The 15,475-nt window shown below is 42.6% G+C and overlaps 1 protein-coding gene and 1 long non-coding RNA gene across 7 annotated transcripts in view; one reads left to right on the top strand and one right to left on the bottom strand.

Moving 5' to 3' along the window:
* TMEM26 (transmembrane protein 26) overlaps nt 1-12,917 on the bottom strand; it is a 50,331-nt gene extending 37,414 nt beyond the window's left edge. The window contains exon 1 of one of the 2 annotated variants that reach the window (XM_059055087.2): nt 12,346-12,917. In XM_059055087.2, coding sequence (XP_058911070.1) covers nt 12,346-12,536 — 191 coding nt within the window. In that variant the 5' untranslated portion in view covers nt 12,537-12,917. The remainder of the gene's footprint in view (nt 1-12,345) is intronic. The other variant, XM_059055086.2, reaches the window with a different exon arrangement.
* The window catches only part of LOC136793555 (uncharacterized), a 462,713-nt gene that overhangs the window by 353,958 nt on the left and 93,280 nt on the right, over nt 1-15,475 (top strand). The window lies entirely within an intron of this gene.

Raw genomic sequence — 15,475 nt, 5'->3', positions numbered from 1 at the left:
GTTTTTTATTTCACAGCCCTTAGCCAACACACCAATTCTCTCTAAATACACAGCAGGAGCACCATCTTAAAGGATGTTTTTCTCTATTTGTTTACGTACTTATTTGTTCACTAATTTTTTTTTTTTTTTTTTTTTTTTTTTGCGGTACGCGGGCCTCTCGCCGTTGCGGCCTTTCGCGTTGCAGAGCACAGGCTCCGGACGCGCAGGCTCAGCGGCCATGCCTCACGGGCCCAGCCGCTCCGCGGCATGTGGGATCTTCCCGGACCGGGGCACGAACGCGTGTCCCCTGTGTCGGCAGGCGGACTCTCAATCACTGCGCCACCAGGGAAGCCCCTCACTAATATGTTTGTAGGTCTTCCTACATGCTAGACACTGCTCTGAGCTCTTAAAGAGCTATACTCATTGCTTTATTTTTAGCTCAGTTCATCCAAATATAAAATATCATTTGTCATACAAAGTTGTCATTTCAACATGACAGTGTTTTTCACAAAATGATTATGTCATGACATTTAGCAATTTAGCCCTGCAATGGATATCTACTTCAACTCACCATTAGCCTAGAATTAGGATTCCATTTTCCTCTTCCCCAAAATGATATTTATTATTGTTTTCTTATTGAAAAAGTAACATTTATTCACTTTAGAAACATACAACAATAGAAGTAGGCAAACAGAAGCAAAATTAACCATAATATCACCCACTACCCTATGTAGCTTTTCTCTCTGCAAACAATGAGGATTCTAATCTTGTAATTGTAAGCATAAATCTGAAGATAGATAATATTTAAATGGAGCAAAAATAATGTTCCAAAATTACTTTGATGCGAACTGCGATTTTATTTATATTTCACTTCTCAGTATTTCCTACTCTACAAAGGCAGCGTGGAGTTGTCAGGATATACTAGACCCAGGTTTCAAAATCTCACATTAAACAGCCTTGAGGGTCTTCAAAATTTCTGGAGCACTTTATATAAATAGGCTTATTTTCATGGAAATCAAGAAACTAGGTCAAGATATCCTTTCATGAGCCCCTAAATCGTGTGTAACAACTTAAGGACTGTCTGGCCTCCTTACTTGTAGACTGGTTTCTTGAAGTGTGGGCCTTAACAGCCACGGTTTCCATCTGGGCTGCTCAGGAGGGCTTTCTGTTAGCACAGGGGGTAAGGGTGGCCAATACGACAGCCTTCAGATAGCACCTACCTCTCTTCCACCCCTCAAAATGCACCCAGTGCTCCTCTAGAACACACGACCCCCAAATGCCTGGGAAATCACTAATCTGTCACACCCCTCCTAGAGCCCTTTGCCAGTGCCTGCCCATAAAGGAGGAGCAGGGGGAGGGGAGGCCACAACCAAATGGCCATAAGCTGGTGAGAACTCCCCACAAATGGAAAATTGAATATGGAGTGTGTATGTTTCAATAGGTACCAAGATCAGGTGATGGGTTTGTTTTGTCCAGGATCTTATGGGGAAGCAGACTAATAATGAGAACAGAAGAGACACAGAGGAGCTTCAAATGGGTTAGAAATACCTGTTACAGTGGAATCATTCTTTAGATTTCCAAAGCCCTTGAAGAATGCCCACATCTAAGTTTTGTAAAAAGGAGAATACTTCTGAAGCTGAATACTAGGGCTCTTAATTATAACTTTCTTTGTTCATTGTTGCTGATTGCTTTTTCAGTAAGGTAACATTCTCAAAGTATAATATCAACCACCAGCAAAATAAGTATTACATACTTTACTTAAGAATTTCCAAGAGGGTATCTAAAGCAAAAACAAACTCCATTAAAATTGAAGTTGCTCACATTCAAACCTCAGCAAAATGCTTCAGGATGATTAAACGAGCTATAGGGACAAAACATGCATCGATTTTAGGATCTACATTACTGTTTTTCCCATAGAATTTCTGAGGCAAAGAAAATCATGACATCTTCGTAAATGAACTGAAACCCTGTGTATTACCATCGTGATATTCCCTCAACCTGAAAAGCCCTTCTCTCTTCTCTCCACTCTTGTAAAACCACCAGCCACTGCAAAGGCTAGGACATAAAGCACATACCTGAGAAATTTTCCATGTCCAACAAGTCTACCATACAGACCGTATCTTTATTCTGAAGACTTTCTGCCCTCTTGGACTTAATTTGTGGAAAATTATTTGGTTCTCAGAGTATTGTTTTGTCTTGTCCTCATATAACTGCATATGTTTTATATTCCTTCAAGAACACCATCATAGCACCTACTATAATAAATGATTGTTTAATGAACAAGCAAACTTAAGCACTAATGACTACAGGAATTTTAATGGTCTCTCAGAGGATTAAATGCATTATGGATGTTATTTTTATAACACTTCAGGGCTTCGCTGGTGGCGCAGTGGTTGAGAGTCCGCCTGCCGATGCAGGGGACACGGGTTCGTGCCCCGGTCCGGGAAGATCCCACATGCCGCCGAGCGGCTGGGCCTGTGAGCCATGTCCGCTGAGCCTGCGCGTCCGGAGCCTGTGCTCCGCAATGGGAGAGGCCACAGCAGTGAGAGGCCCGCACACCGCAAAACAAACAAACAAACAAAACACTTTAATTTATTTCACTCTATAAAAGACAATGGTATTTATTTCTGTTCTGTGGAAAAGATTGGTTCTTCACTTCAGGACCAAAAATGAAGGCACTCTAGAATTTTTCCCCTCTTCTGTTTTCTTTTGCATCTGCTTTGATTTTACAGGGATGTCTGCTTGTGCAAGTGTCTCTGAGTCGTGGCCATGTGTAGTCTGAAATTTTCTGCATTCTAAGCAAAACCATCCTAGTACTCGTTAGCAAGTCACCTGAGATTGACCTACCCAATTTTGAAACAGAGTAAATACTTTGACCCTTTCTCTACTGTGGGGAATCCTTGACCCCAAAAATGTATGTAGTTGTACCGTCCACAGGCAAAACCCAGTTTGGTTACTGAATGCAGAGCACGAAAAACAGACTGATGAAGTCTAATCCGAGCGTGGGAATACGTCTCTGAGTTTGGCTTCATCATTTGCAAGTAGGAGCTAGAAGAGTCGCATAAGGGCTGTTGTGAGGCGTGAACGAGGTGATCCATTCAGTGCAAAAGCCTGGCTCAGTAAAAGTGAGGGCTCACCATATGCTAGGAATTGTTTTTGTGATTTATTATTACTAGTCGTGACCTTAGATAAGTGATGTAGCCTTGCTATGCAGCAGCGCCCTCATCATAAAATAGGAATAAAGATGAAAACGAATTCATCGGGTCATCATGAGGATTACATGAGATAATGGATGTAAAGCAGGCTAGGAGCATCGTCAGTACTCAATAATCAATAACTGTTACCATCTGCATTACCACCATCGCCATCACTTTCATCATCATCCTCATCCCCATTATTAACAGACTGTCAGAAAATGGCACAGCCAATTTATTAAGAGGCTATTCCTAATAATAAAATAGGTGTGTGGAACAGGAGGCTCAGGGAGATAAGAAGGCAAAGGACTCTTGCAGGACCCAACCAAGGCTGTCAGAGGCATCCATCATAGAGAGGACTTCTTTTTTTTCTAAGAATTACTAATTTTTATTCTAATAAGCACACAACATTGTCAGTCATATACCAGCTGCCTCTTGGAGTCAGACAACCCAAAGATAAAATATAACCCCTCTCCGTGAACAGCTATGGGTGGTAAGTTTATATTCAGAAAAAAATAAAATCAGCCCCACCCTGGCATTTTATATTAAAATTGTGGATTGTTAACAATCCTTAACGTGACTTTCTTTTTTTTTTTTTTTTTTTTTTTGCGGTATGCGGGCCTCTCACTGCTGTGGCCTCTCCCGTTGCGGAGCACAGGCTCCGGACGCGCAGGCCTAGCAGCCATGGCTCACGGGCTTAGTTGCTCCGCGGCATGTGGGATCTTCCCGGACCAGGGCACGAACCCGTGTCCCCTGCATCGGCAGGCGGATTCTCAACCACTGCGCCACCAGGGAAGCCCCTTAACGTGACTTTCAAAGAAAGTTCATTTTTTCATACCTGCATATAAAAAAAACTATTTTATTTTTAAAAAACCACGGGTTTTCTTTAACAAAATGATTTATACACTCCAGGTCTAACACACCTGATATTGGTACTTTAGAGGAACTTCCAGAGTAGGGAGGGAAATGTACATGGGGAAAATAAACCTCTATGTAAAGGTGAATTTTCCATTGTTGTAAAAGTGAAGCTATTCAGATTCGTCCTGATGCTGTATGCATAATAATGTCACTGCTATGAGAAGGAGAAATGTTTGAAATTTAGAAGTAGGGATATACACATATACACTGACTCATGGGAGCTGCCCACACTAATTTGTACTTTGTTTTTCTCCCAGTCAAGTACATGAAGTTACAAAATATTATAGCCTTAATTTTCAGTTCTAAATGTCTCACTTGAACATACTGGTGGAGAAGAACATGGGCATCATTCAATGGTTCAGTTTCCTGGGGGTCCCCTTCTAAATGCAGCCATAATTATTGATTTGATCCCAAGTTCATTGTGAAATAAAGGAAGAAAATATGACGACTTCTTGGGAGCAAAGCACAGTACTAACTCAAGATAGGTTAAGACTCTTCCTCCTAAACCATGACTCAGATCACTAAAAACAAAGTCATTTGCTGGTAACATTCAGTGCATGCCTATAAAAAGGATGCAAATTTAAGTCACCCTTTTGCATTGAGCTCAAGGCTCAGGATAGAAAACGCATACACACAAACACATGTGAAGATAATGAATATTATAAAGCTCTGGATGTACACTGCAGGCAGTGCTGATAAGTCCAACGCACGGTGGAAAGTGTTATTGGAATAACTAAAAAGTTAAGGAGAGATATCAGGAAATCTGGACAGCAAATGTGAATAAGAAGAGAAACAGTTTATCTGCTGGGAGAATTTCCAGTGCCCACGCTGGCCATATGGAAATCATAGGGTCTCCTTCTAAATGCCCTCATTTCATCCTCTCTGATACCCAACAAGATCAGGAGAAGAGTGCTTTTATTTCCCAACGTCCTCTGTGGCCATTTTCGTAAGCAGTTTTGGTAGAGGAAGATACATATTATCCAATACTACAGCATTAGAATCCTACAGAGCTCTTCTACACCGCTCAAAACTTGTTCAAGATCAGACTTCATATGATACCTGTCAAGTCTAGGTTTTTCATTTCTGCTGTTGAACCATCCAAATACAATTGATTAATCAAATCAGATTTCACTGAGTTTTTTACACAATTGGTTTGCATTTGCAGTCAATTTAGGATGGAATCTCTTTTGATGTTTAATTTATCTTTCCTGTTTTTAGTTGGGGGCCAGCCAGACATTTTCAAACACATGATGTTTCAAATGAAATATGGTAACAGATACACACTGCTGTGTATAAAATAGATAAACCAGGACCTACTGTATAGCACAGGGAACTCTATTCAATATCTTGTAATAACCTATAATGGAAACGAATCTGAAAAAGACTATATATATATATACACATATGTGTGTATGTATGTATGTATGTGTATATAACTGGATCACTTTGCTGTATGCCTCAAACATTATAAATCAACTATACTTCCATTTTTGTAAATGAGATCTGGTAAAATATAAAATTTAGAAGGAATTTCTGACTTGGAGGCAGGGGACATGGGGAGAAGAGACAATGAAGACTAGAAGAGAAAGTCAGTATTTCTCTGTCTTCTGGGAGGATGTCAGAAGTGTGTCCCAAAGCACGCCTAGCTCTTCTTCCTCTCACTTCTTTCATGGTCTCCCTGGCTCTTCCCTTGCCTGGCTCCTCCTCTCTGTACCGGACTCAGCTCACATGTCGCCTCCCCAGCTAGACATCTCTCTTTCCACCCGGTGGAACCTTCCCCCGGTCCTCCATCCCTCCACAACCCACCCCACTTAGGCCTTCATAGTTCTGATTACTCATTTGTTTACCTGCTTATTGCTACTTATCAGCACACCTGGTTTTTTTCTTCCAGTTTCACAGGTGCAATTGACATACAGCACTGTGTGAATTTAAGGTTGTACAGCATTACTGATGTGACTTATATACATCATGAAATGATTATCACAGTAAGTTTAGTAAACATCCATCTCATACAGATACAAATAAAAGAAATAGGAAGAAATGTTTTTTTCCTTGTGCCGAGAAGCCTTAGGATTTACTCTCAGTAACGTTCATATATAACATACAGCAGTGTTAATTATATTAATCATGTTGTACATTACATCCCTCGTACTTATCTCTCTTATAACTGGAAATTTGTACCTTTTGACTGCCTTTATCCAGTTCCCCCTCAGCACACTTGTTTATTATTTACTTCTTTATTTTCTGAGTCCCTTGACTAAGATACGAGTTCTTTCAGGGCAGGATTTTACCTGCTTTATTCACCTCCATATTCTTGGCACTAAAAAAAAAAAAAAACCCATCTAACACACTTGAGATGTTCCAGGTATTTTTGCTGAATGAAGAATGATAAGGCTCTGTGTTTCCTCCAGAGAAATCTGTTATCGTTTCCCCACACTCACCTCCCTCAGGATGTCCTTTACTTACCCAGCCTTGGCACTCTTCTCTCTCATATCTGCTTTTCCTGCTCCAGCTCAAATGCTGAAGCCCCCTCTCCCTCCCTACTCGCCATCCCCTGCCCATGTCCCCATCCTGCCCCATCACTCCTTCTCGCATCCTTTTCTCCTCTAAATTGTTAAGAAGTCTTAACATCCCTGCTTTCCCCATCACCAACTCAGTGATCTTAAAATGGTTTAACAGCTCTGTGCTTCAGCTTCCTCACCTAAAAATGGGAGAAAACAGAAACAGAAAATAACTACAGCCGCTGTCAGGGTCAAGTGGGAAGTTCTGTTTCAAACACTTGAAAGAGCCCGAACATCACAAAATGCTAAATATTCATAATTATTCTTATTCCCACACATTTGAACACGTCATTGAAATGCTACGTTTTATTTAAAAATCTCAGATGTGTCTGTTTTCTGTTTCTTCACAGTGTCTAGCATGTGTCATGCTTACTTAGTAGGCAGGTCAACAAGTAGTTGTCTGATTCAACATAATAAAAGAGAAGGGAAGGGGCTTCCCTGGTGGCGCAGTGGTTAAGAATCCCCCTGCCAATGCAGGGGACACCAGTTCGAGCCTTGTTCCGGGACGATCCCACATGCCGCGGAGCAACTAAGCCGGCGAGCCACAACTACTGAAGCCCGCGCGGCTAGAGCCCGTGCTCCGCAACAAGAGAAGCCACCGCAATGAGAAGCCTGCGCACTGCAACGAAGAGTAGCCCCCGCTCGCCGCAACTAGAGAAAAGCCTGTGCGCAGCAACGAAGACCCAACACAGCCAAAAATAAATAAATAACTTTATTTAAAATAAAAAAAAAAAGGAGAGAAGGGAAAGAGACAATGCAGAAAGGTGACCATATAAGTGAGGTGTTTTATTAACTCAATTCTTGAAATTTTGATGAAGCTTACAATTCTACAGTTTTATCAATAAATTCAACTTAGATTTCTACTTATTCTCAGATACCACCCGGCTTTTAAGTGAACAGGCTTCAAATCTGTCACAATCTTGATCGTTTTTCTGTTTCCTGAGGAATATTTTATCAGTATTAGCTAGAAAGAACTGGAAATCTTATCTTCTGTTTGACTGTACCTAAATGGTAATTCACAGATCCTTTGCTTTTTGCCCAGACAACAGAAAACAAAATCAAGAAAAAATAAATCAGTGATACTAATTTTCATCTTAATGAAATGTAAGTGAATAGCAGATGAAATTCATAAATACTAGGGGAAAAGGGCCAAATTCCACCAGCACACATTTGTTGGACTTAGCAAGGAATGTGTCATTGGCTTACCCTCTTTATTCTATAGGATTCCAACAAACTAACCTCCTCCAACTGGCAAGTTCTTAGTGTTGATGTAATGTTGCCTGTCCCTGGACAGCTGAGCTCAGCAGCTCTAGTTCCATTTTTCCTATCCAAAGAATAACTAAAGAAACATTCTTCGGACAAGTGTAATATGTTTGCTACGTTTCAAGAAATTTTTTTCACATTTTCCTCTATAGCTCTGTTTATTGCACCATGATTTCTATAGATTTGATTTATTTGGGGCCAGGTGCAAATTTTAATAAAAAGAACAGTGTTCAAACTAGCCCAGAGCAGTCTAAAGGAGTTTCATGGATCTGATACTCCAGAAAAGAAATTTTCACTTCATGTGTAAACAGAGTTTAGCCCACCATTCAGGCCTTGATTGATTGATTGACTGATTTTCAGTATGAGAGGGTTGTCCTTCTTCTTCCTCCTCCTCCTTCTTCTTCTTTCTCTTCTCCTTTTTCTTCTTCTTCTTCTTCTCATTCTCTTCTCCTTCCTCCCCACCTCCCTCTCCTCCTCCTCCTCTCCCCCTCCTTCTTCTTCTTGACTAGTAAATAGACAATGTATTCGGTTGATACAAAGGGTAGTTCTTTCACAAGTCTGTTTTTTAAAAAATTGAGGCCATAATATACATAAGTCTGTAACTTTATTCTTCTGACAACATATCATGGACATCCCTCAAAGTCAGTAGATAAAATCTAGCTCATTATTTTTAATACCAGCAAAATATTCTGTAGTATGGGTATGTTACAATGTTTCAACCAATCTACTGGTGAATAATCAGGTTGCTTTTAGCTTTATTTTCCACTAACAAGATGAAAATTAGTGTTTTTGTATGTATGTCTTTGCATATGGGTACTTTTGGTTCTATAGGGAAGAGTCAAAAATGTAAGACCAATGCATTGAAAGATACATATATACGGACTTCCTTGGTAGTACAGTGGTTAAGAATACGCCTGCCAATGCAGGGGACACTGGTTTGATCCCTGGTCCAGGAAGATCCTGCATGCCGTGGAGCAGCTAAGCCCGTGCGCCGCAACTACTGAGCCTGTGCTCTAGAGCCCATGCTCCACAACTACTGAAGCCCATGCACTCTAGGGCCCGCATACTGCAACTACTGAGTCCATGTGCTGCAACTACTGAAGCCCATGCACCTAGAGCCCATGCTGTGCAACAAGAGAAGCCACCACAATGAGAAGCCTGCGCACCGCAACAAAGAGTAGCCCCCACTCGCCGCAACTAGAGAAAGCCCACGCGCAGCAATGAAGACCCAACTCAGCCAAGAAAAAAGGATACATATACCTTTATATTATGTAGATCTACATAAAGATCTCTGTAGTAACATTTTCCTACTTAGAGGTACAGATACTGCCATCATTTTTACTTTATCTTTTTTTTTTCCATCAGCCTTGATTTTCTAATGACAACTTTTTTTAACGTTCAAAAACAACAAAAAATTATGCTTTGCCTTACTCAGAAAACTTCAATCCAGAAATGAAGTATGTCCCAAATCAAACCCTTTTTAAGTGTCACCATGTTATATCCAGGATTATTTTCTATATATTTTTAGCATTCCACTTTCTGATTTTTTTCCCAAACTTATAAAAGAACAGCATGTGACCTTTGTCCATCATGAAAATGATGATATTTGTGGACTTGATTTTATTTGGTAACATCAGTAGAACAAAGAATTACTAATCACATTTCTGTTTAGATCATTTTACAAAGAGTCATTTGTTTCTGAAATTTTATAATAGCCAAGTCCATCAAGGATTTTTCTTTTTTTTTGCTAACTCTCAAATATAGTCTTGATATTGAGCCAGCAAAAATTTTTTTCAATTAGTGCTATAATATACAATATACCTCATGGGCCTGTTCTGAAATAAAGATGAGAATTATTTTCTGCTTTTTGGCTCTGAACCAATGGTTTATTGGCCAGTCTCTCAAGTAAAGTTTTTTGACTTTTACAGACAGCAAATATGTCCACTGGACACAGAATATTTTTTAATAAGAAGAAAAATAAGAAAAACTCTAGGATCTAGAAAAGACCATTTCTTTTTTATTCATTGATCATCAACATATATTATTTCATTTAATTCATAACAACCTATGAGATAAGTATTTATAGATGAGGAAACTGAGACTCAAAAAGGTTAAGTAACTTATTCAGTGCCTCACAGCAAGTAAGTAGGAAAGCCCAGATTTTTACTCCACTATCTGTCTGATTTTGAATCCATGCTCTATATACAAACATGTCCCCAGTTTCCTGTTTAATTTGCCATATTGACCACCAGTTTTTGGCCCAACCTTTTTTCCTCTCTCAGTTTTAAGTTACATGTCAGTCTGAGTCAGTCAGCGGTCAGTGGTGATACGGACATGAAGGTTCCATTGCCTACAGTATTTCTACACAACTGGCTTGGAATTTTTTTTTTTTTTTTTGGCGGGGTCGGGTACGCGAGTCTCTCACTGTTGTGGCCTCTTTCATTGCGGAGCACAGGCTCCGGATGCGCAGGCCCAGTGGCCGTGGCTCATGGGCCCAGCCGCTCCGCAGCATGTGGGATCTTCCCGGACCGGGGCACGAACCCGTGTCCCCTGCATCGGCAGGTGGACTCTCAACCACTGTGCCACCAGGGAAGCCCTGGCATGGAATTTTGACTTAATGTGAGCTAAGCCCTCAGTCTTGGAGAAGAAGGAGGATATTTCAGGGCCACTTGAGCTGGTGCCTCTTCGGAGGTTGACATTTCTCCCAGAAGCTCTGATGATGGCTGGTGGCAGGCCTACTTTTTCCATGGAACATATTTAAGCCTCAGACTTCATCTTCATGTTACTGAAGATATTTTTTACCTTAGCATATTAAAGCTACTCAGTAAAAACTAAATCAATCTCATGTGATCTGCTTGCTGGGTGAACACTTTTCTCCCTTTTATTTCTTTAATCGTAAGGCTTATTTGGGGAACTAATACTATTTTTCTTTGAGATTTCCGAAAGGCATACTGGAAAGTTCCTCAGATCTCTCTTGCTTGATAAGCTGTTAATGGGGGGAGGGGCAGTGACATTGCTCCAATCCTTGTTGTATTAAATTAAGATTCTACTTGAATAATTTCTTCATTGATAATTCTAGAAATTTTTCGACAGTGGAAAATTTAAGCAAGACACATGATTTTAAGAGACAACACATTCTCTCCCTTGGATTGGTATGAAATACACAGCCTTTTGTAGTTTAATATGTAAAACTGTCCAGAGAGGTTTTTTTCTTTTATTTTTTCTTAATATGCCATCATGTATATAATTCTTGAATTGGCTAACAGTATTTTCCTCTATCTCATAGCAGTCGGTATTCTTCTTAAATATGGCATACATGAAAACACAGACTCATTGTTTTAAAAAATAATACAGAAAGAGGCCTAACTCAGATAAGTTTGGGCTGAAAATTTCCTGGGAGTGGAGCCATAGAGATAGAGGTTCTTTGTAAATGGCAGGGAATCTTTTTCTCAATTGTCTGATTGCCATCCAAATCTTTGGGGAGGAAATAAAACATCACAGCAGAGTCTGCAGTTTGGCACGATGAGGTGAAGGCTGAACCACTGCCTGCTAGTACCTTCACCAGTATCATAACCCATCTTTTTTATTTTAATGTTGTAAATGCTATATAAACTTTATATGAGCAAACAAGCTCAGAAATGCACATTCATCTCAAAAGTACCATCTTAGTACAAGGTAGAGCAAATTAAGATGAACCTAAGCAGGTTAAGTGAAACCAAGGTCAAAATCACACATTCATATCTAAGGTAACTTCCTAAGGTGATATAGAACAAATCTAAGTGAAACTAAGCAGACTGTTGGAAACAAGCAAGCAATGACACATTTGACAAGATGGGCTGACCATTAACCAAGGCTCGGAAGCAAACAAGCCGGAGGACACCTGAAGCTAGTGCCATGCCGGGGCTGGTGAAGCGGCTGAAACCACAGACGTGCTGCGAGTGGCTTCTCACCCCGGGAAGCGCTGCCCCCCAGCGCTGCCCGATGTGCACAAGCCCTTACACAAGTCGCTCATGCCCGGCGAAGGGCATTCCCTGCATGCATTCAGGCTAAGCCGTGCACACCCACACCCCAAATTCAGAACGCAAAGCACATGCCACCCCCGTCGCTCCCCTACTCTCCCACTTTGGAGCACTTTCTGCAGAGCATGCAAGCGCTTCCCTTCTTTCTTCCCATCTTTCGAGTTGCCAGACCTGGGGTTGGGTGGCGCGTGGCTGCAACCGGAGCCTTCCCCGTGTTGCTCTGGGGCACTCCGTTGTGTCCAAGCGACGCCCAAGCATCCCGCGCTCCTTCGACGCTCCCAGCGAGGACAAAGGGGGTCCGCATCCCAGTAAAGAATCGTCGGGGAGACGGGCTCTTGGGCCTCCTGAGAGTGCCGCAGGGGACGGCACCCGGGGACTCGGCGTGGCCTCCCTCACCCAGGGTGCGCTCACCATTTGTAGCCTCTGCCGCGCTTGAATTTGAGGGTCAGCGCCGTCTCCAGAAAAAGCAAGACGTTGAGCAGCGCCAGCAGCCAGTACCACGGCTCCTTCTTCACCTCGGTCACTCGCCAGACTCCAACCAGCGAGTGCAGCACGAAGAGCAGCCGGGTGGCCAGGGCGTTGAGCAGGACCAGCCCCTCCATGCCGCCTGGCGCGCTCTGCCCGCGCCCCGCGCCCGCGCCCCTTAGACCCCGCCGCCGGGAGCCGCCGAGCCCGCCCGAGAGCGGGACGTGACAGCTCGAGACCTGCCGCTGCTGTCGTCCTCCCTCACCCTCCCGCGAACAGCAGCGAGCGGAGCGCCCCTCCCCCAAACTTCCTGAGAACTCTTGAAAGAGAGGAGATTCTGCGCCCCGCTTTTCGGGCTTTCCGGGGCGTCTGGGGCTGCGCTGCTCGGGTTCCCAGGCGTTATCCTCCCGCGCTTGCCCATCCCCCTCCCAATCCCGGGGAGTGGGGAGGCCTCTCTGCGTCCCTGCCCTCGACCCCCCGCTGCCCGGCCTCCGTGGGGTCCTCGAGAACCTCGCCGCTCCGAGGAATTGCAAAGAGGGAGGCGGACTGAAGGTCGTGGGGCTGCATAGCCAGAAAGGGGGAGGGGGCGTCGGGGGCTGGGGGGTTCCCTTCCTTTTCCACTGAAGTACTTTAATTCACTCACACTTCTTGCAGGAACAGGTTCTCATGGTGACTCAGAGATGGGACGCGGGAGAGCCGGAGAATCTGCTGCGCAGGCAGGTTTAGAAATACGGTTGCAGCCCAGTTTGAAGAATTAAAACTTTCCCGGACTAGAGGAAATGAGGCACCCTGGGTTTTCCCAGAGCACCCTGACCCTCCCTTAGGGGACGGGTAGCCCGGGTCACTTCCACTGTTTGGACAAGGTGTTATTAAAGCAAAGAGATAGTCTTTATTATGTCTCCCCCGCCCCCCACTATTTTTTCTGAAAGGAAGTAGGGTGGCAAGACAAGAGGGCAGAGGGGACAGTGAAGAGGAGACAGAAGATAAAGCTAGGTTTAGGTTAGACGGAGAAACTCGTGGAGTGGGGAACTGTACGCTTGACATCAATGACTCATGAAGTAAACTCCGACTTGCCAGCATCCAAGGCAAAGAGGAAACCTAAGTCAGCGTTTCCCAAAGCACCTTCATGATTTTTGTTTCCTTGTTGGGTCTCCTACCACCTGTACCACTATGTACTTAACATTTTTCCTTAAATGAACTCAAATTTTTACTGAAATAATTTTTAAAGAAATCCTTTTATCACTTGTAAATGGAAAATCAGTGTAGTAGGCTATAAATGGAAGGTAATTGCCAAAAATAAATAGAATAAAATGAAGCTAAGTTATTGAGATCTTGCTAGATATTATTACCTTCCAAGCCTCTGTGCCTCAACCTCCCCCTTTCTGGGAAAATAAAGAAATGCTAGTCCTGGGACTTTCCTGGTGGTCCAGTGGTTAAGACTCTGTGCTTCCACTGCAGGGGGCTCTGTTCCATCCCTGATGAGGGAACTGAGATCCCCCATGCCTCGAGAGGCGCCCCCCCCCCCAAAAAAAAAATGCTAGGCCTCTTACTACCAAGCAGGAATGCTCTCTTGACCACATTACTAAAATTGAAGGTAAAACTCAAAGAGAATATCTTTCTTGCTTAGGTTTATTCAGTCTAAAATCATCCCATACCTGTCTTAAATTAGGTTGAAATCTCTGAATTATACAATTACTGTCTTCATTGGGTGAAAAAAAATCCAGTTACTTAAAAGAAACTCAGTTATTTCTGGTGCTGTGATTAAGGAGACTTTTTTTTCCTGTGGGTCTGCATTCTTCCATATCTTACAGGAAACCTAGCAGTGATATCGTGGGGCTGTTTTTTATAGTGCCCTTCAGTGTAGGCTGACGGCACAGTGACCAGTGACTGTACAGCAGTGATTCTGTACAGCGGGAAGCAGCATGGTGTGGACATTGGAGCCCTAGCACTGGGTCAACTGGCTGTCCTGGACTCCTGGCTCCGCCTCTTAGTTGTGTATAGCCTTTGTACCTCACTTTCCTCATCTATAAACGGGGTACTAAGCCTCTCAACTCGTAGGGCCATTGTGAGTATAAAATGAGTTAATTCATATAAAGCTCCTGGCATGTCCTAAGAGCTTGGTAAACCTTGGCAATTACTGCCTGGACCACGAAACTTAGTCCAGGGGAGCTGCTCTTCGATGATCTGAGACAAGTAATAATAAAAGTGCGGAGAGAAACCTGACATTCCTAAGACCTGTCAAAATCCCCCACCCCGACACCACCAGGAACACATGTATTGCTGAACAAGTTGGTTTTTTTACGTTTTTAAGGAGGGAGTACACACTCCATGGAGAACTGTGGGGTGTCTCACTAAGAAGCTGTCAGAAAGGTTAGAAAAGACTTACTAGAAAAGACTGGGCTTGTGTTAGGTGATTTTAAAGAGGTCTGAAGAAGGTGGGGCTTTACTCTAAATTGGATGCTATCAGGAAGTAGGGTTAATAATTCTACAATTGAGTGTCTTAAAGCTAATTTACATAGGTGGGGCAAGTTTGGTCATTACTGTGGTTTGGACAATGTTCATGTTTTGTCTGTGTTCAGACATGATTGTAGAGTGGTCCTATTTTTTTGTCTTGATCCATCACGCTCACAGAGTAGCCTTGCTTGATGTGGATGTACTGTGAAATTTTTGTGTTCACCAGGAGGAGACTGAGACCTGGCTGACGGTGCCAGACCAGTTGCCTACTTTAGGGGGTTGCTTTTCTCCTTCTTAGGTCTCCTGAGAAGGGCTCTGCAGGGGAAGAGGTTAACAAAAAAGAAAGGTCAATCTGACATCTTCCCCACATCTTTGTTTTTCTCTGTTTTGAAGGTTTAGATTCAGTATAGGTTCTGTTGTCTCTGGATCTGAAAAACAAAACTGTCATTAACGAGCACTTTAAGGTTAGTTCTTTTTAATTTTCTCCTAAACCCGTTTTAGAAAACTGGAAGCTTTGAAAAATACTTTGAAACCTTCAAGCCAATAGTCCAATAATCTTTAAAAAAGAAAAAAATATTGAGCAGTTAAAAAAATCTTCTACACCTACAGTGCTAGAGATGTC

Source organism: Kogia breviceps, chromosome 2 (assembly GCF_026419965.1).
Source record: "Kogia breviceps isolate mKogBre1 chromosome 2, mKogBre1 haplotype 1, whole genome shotgun sequence".
Taxonomy (NCBI): Eukaryota; Metazoa; Chordata; class Mammalia; order Artiodactyla; family Physeteridae; genus Kogia; species Kogia breviceps.
The sequence above is the reverse complement of the archived record's forward strand: the minus strand, read 5'-3'. Positions and strand labels throughout refer to the sequence as shown.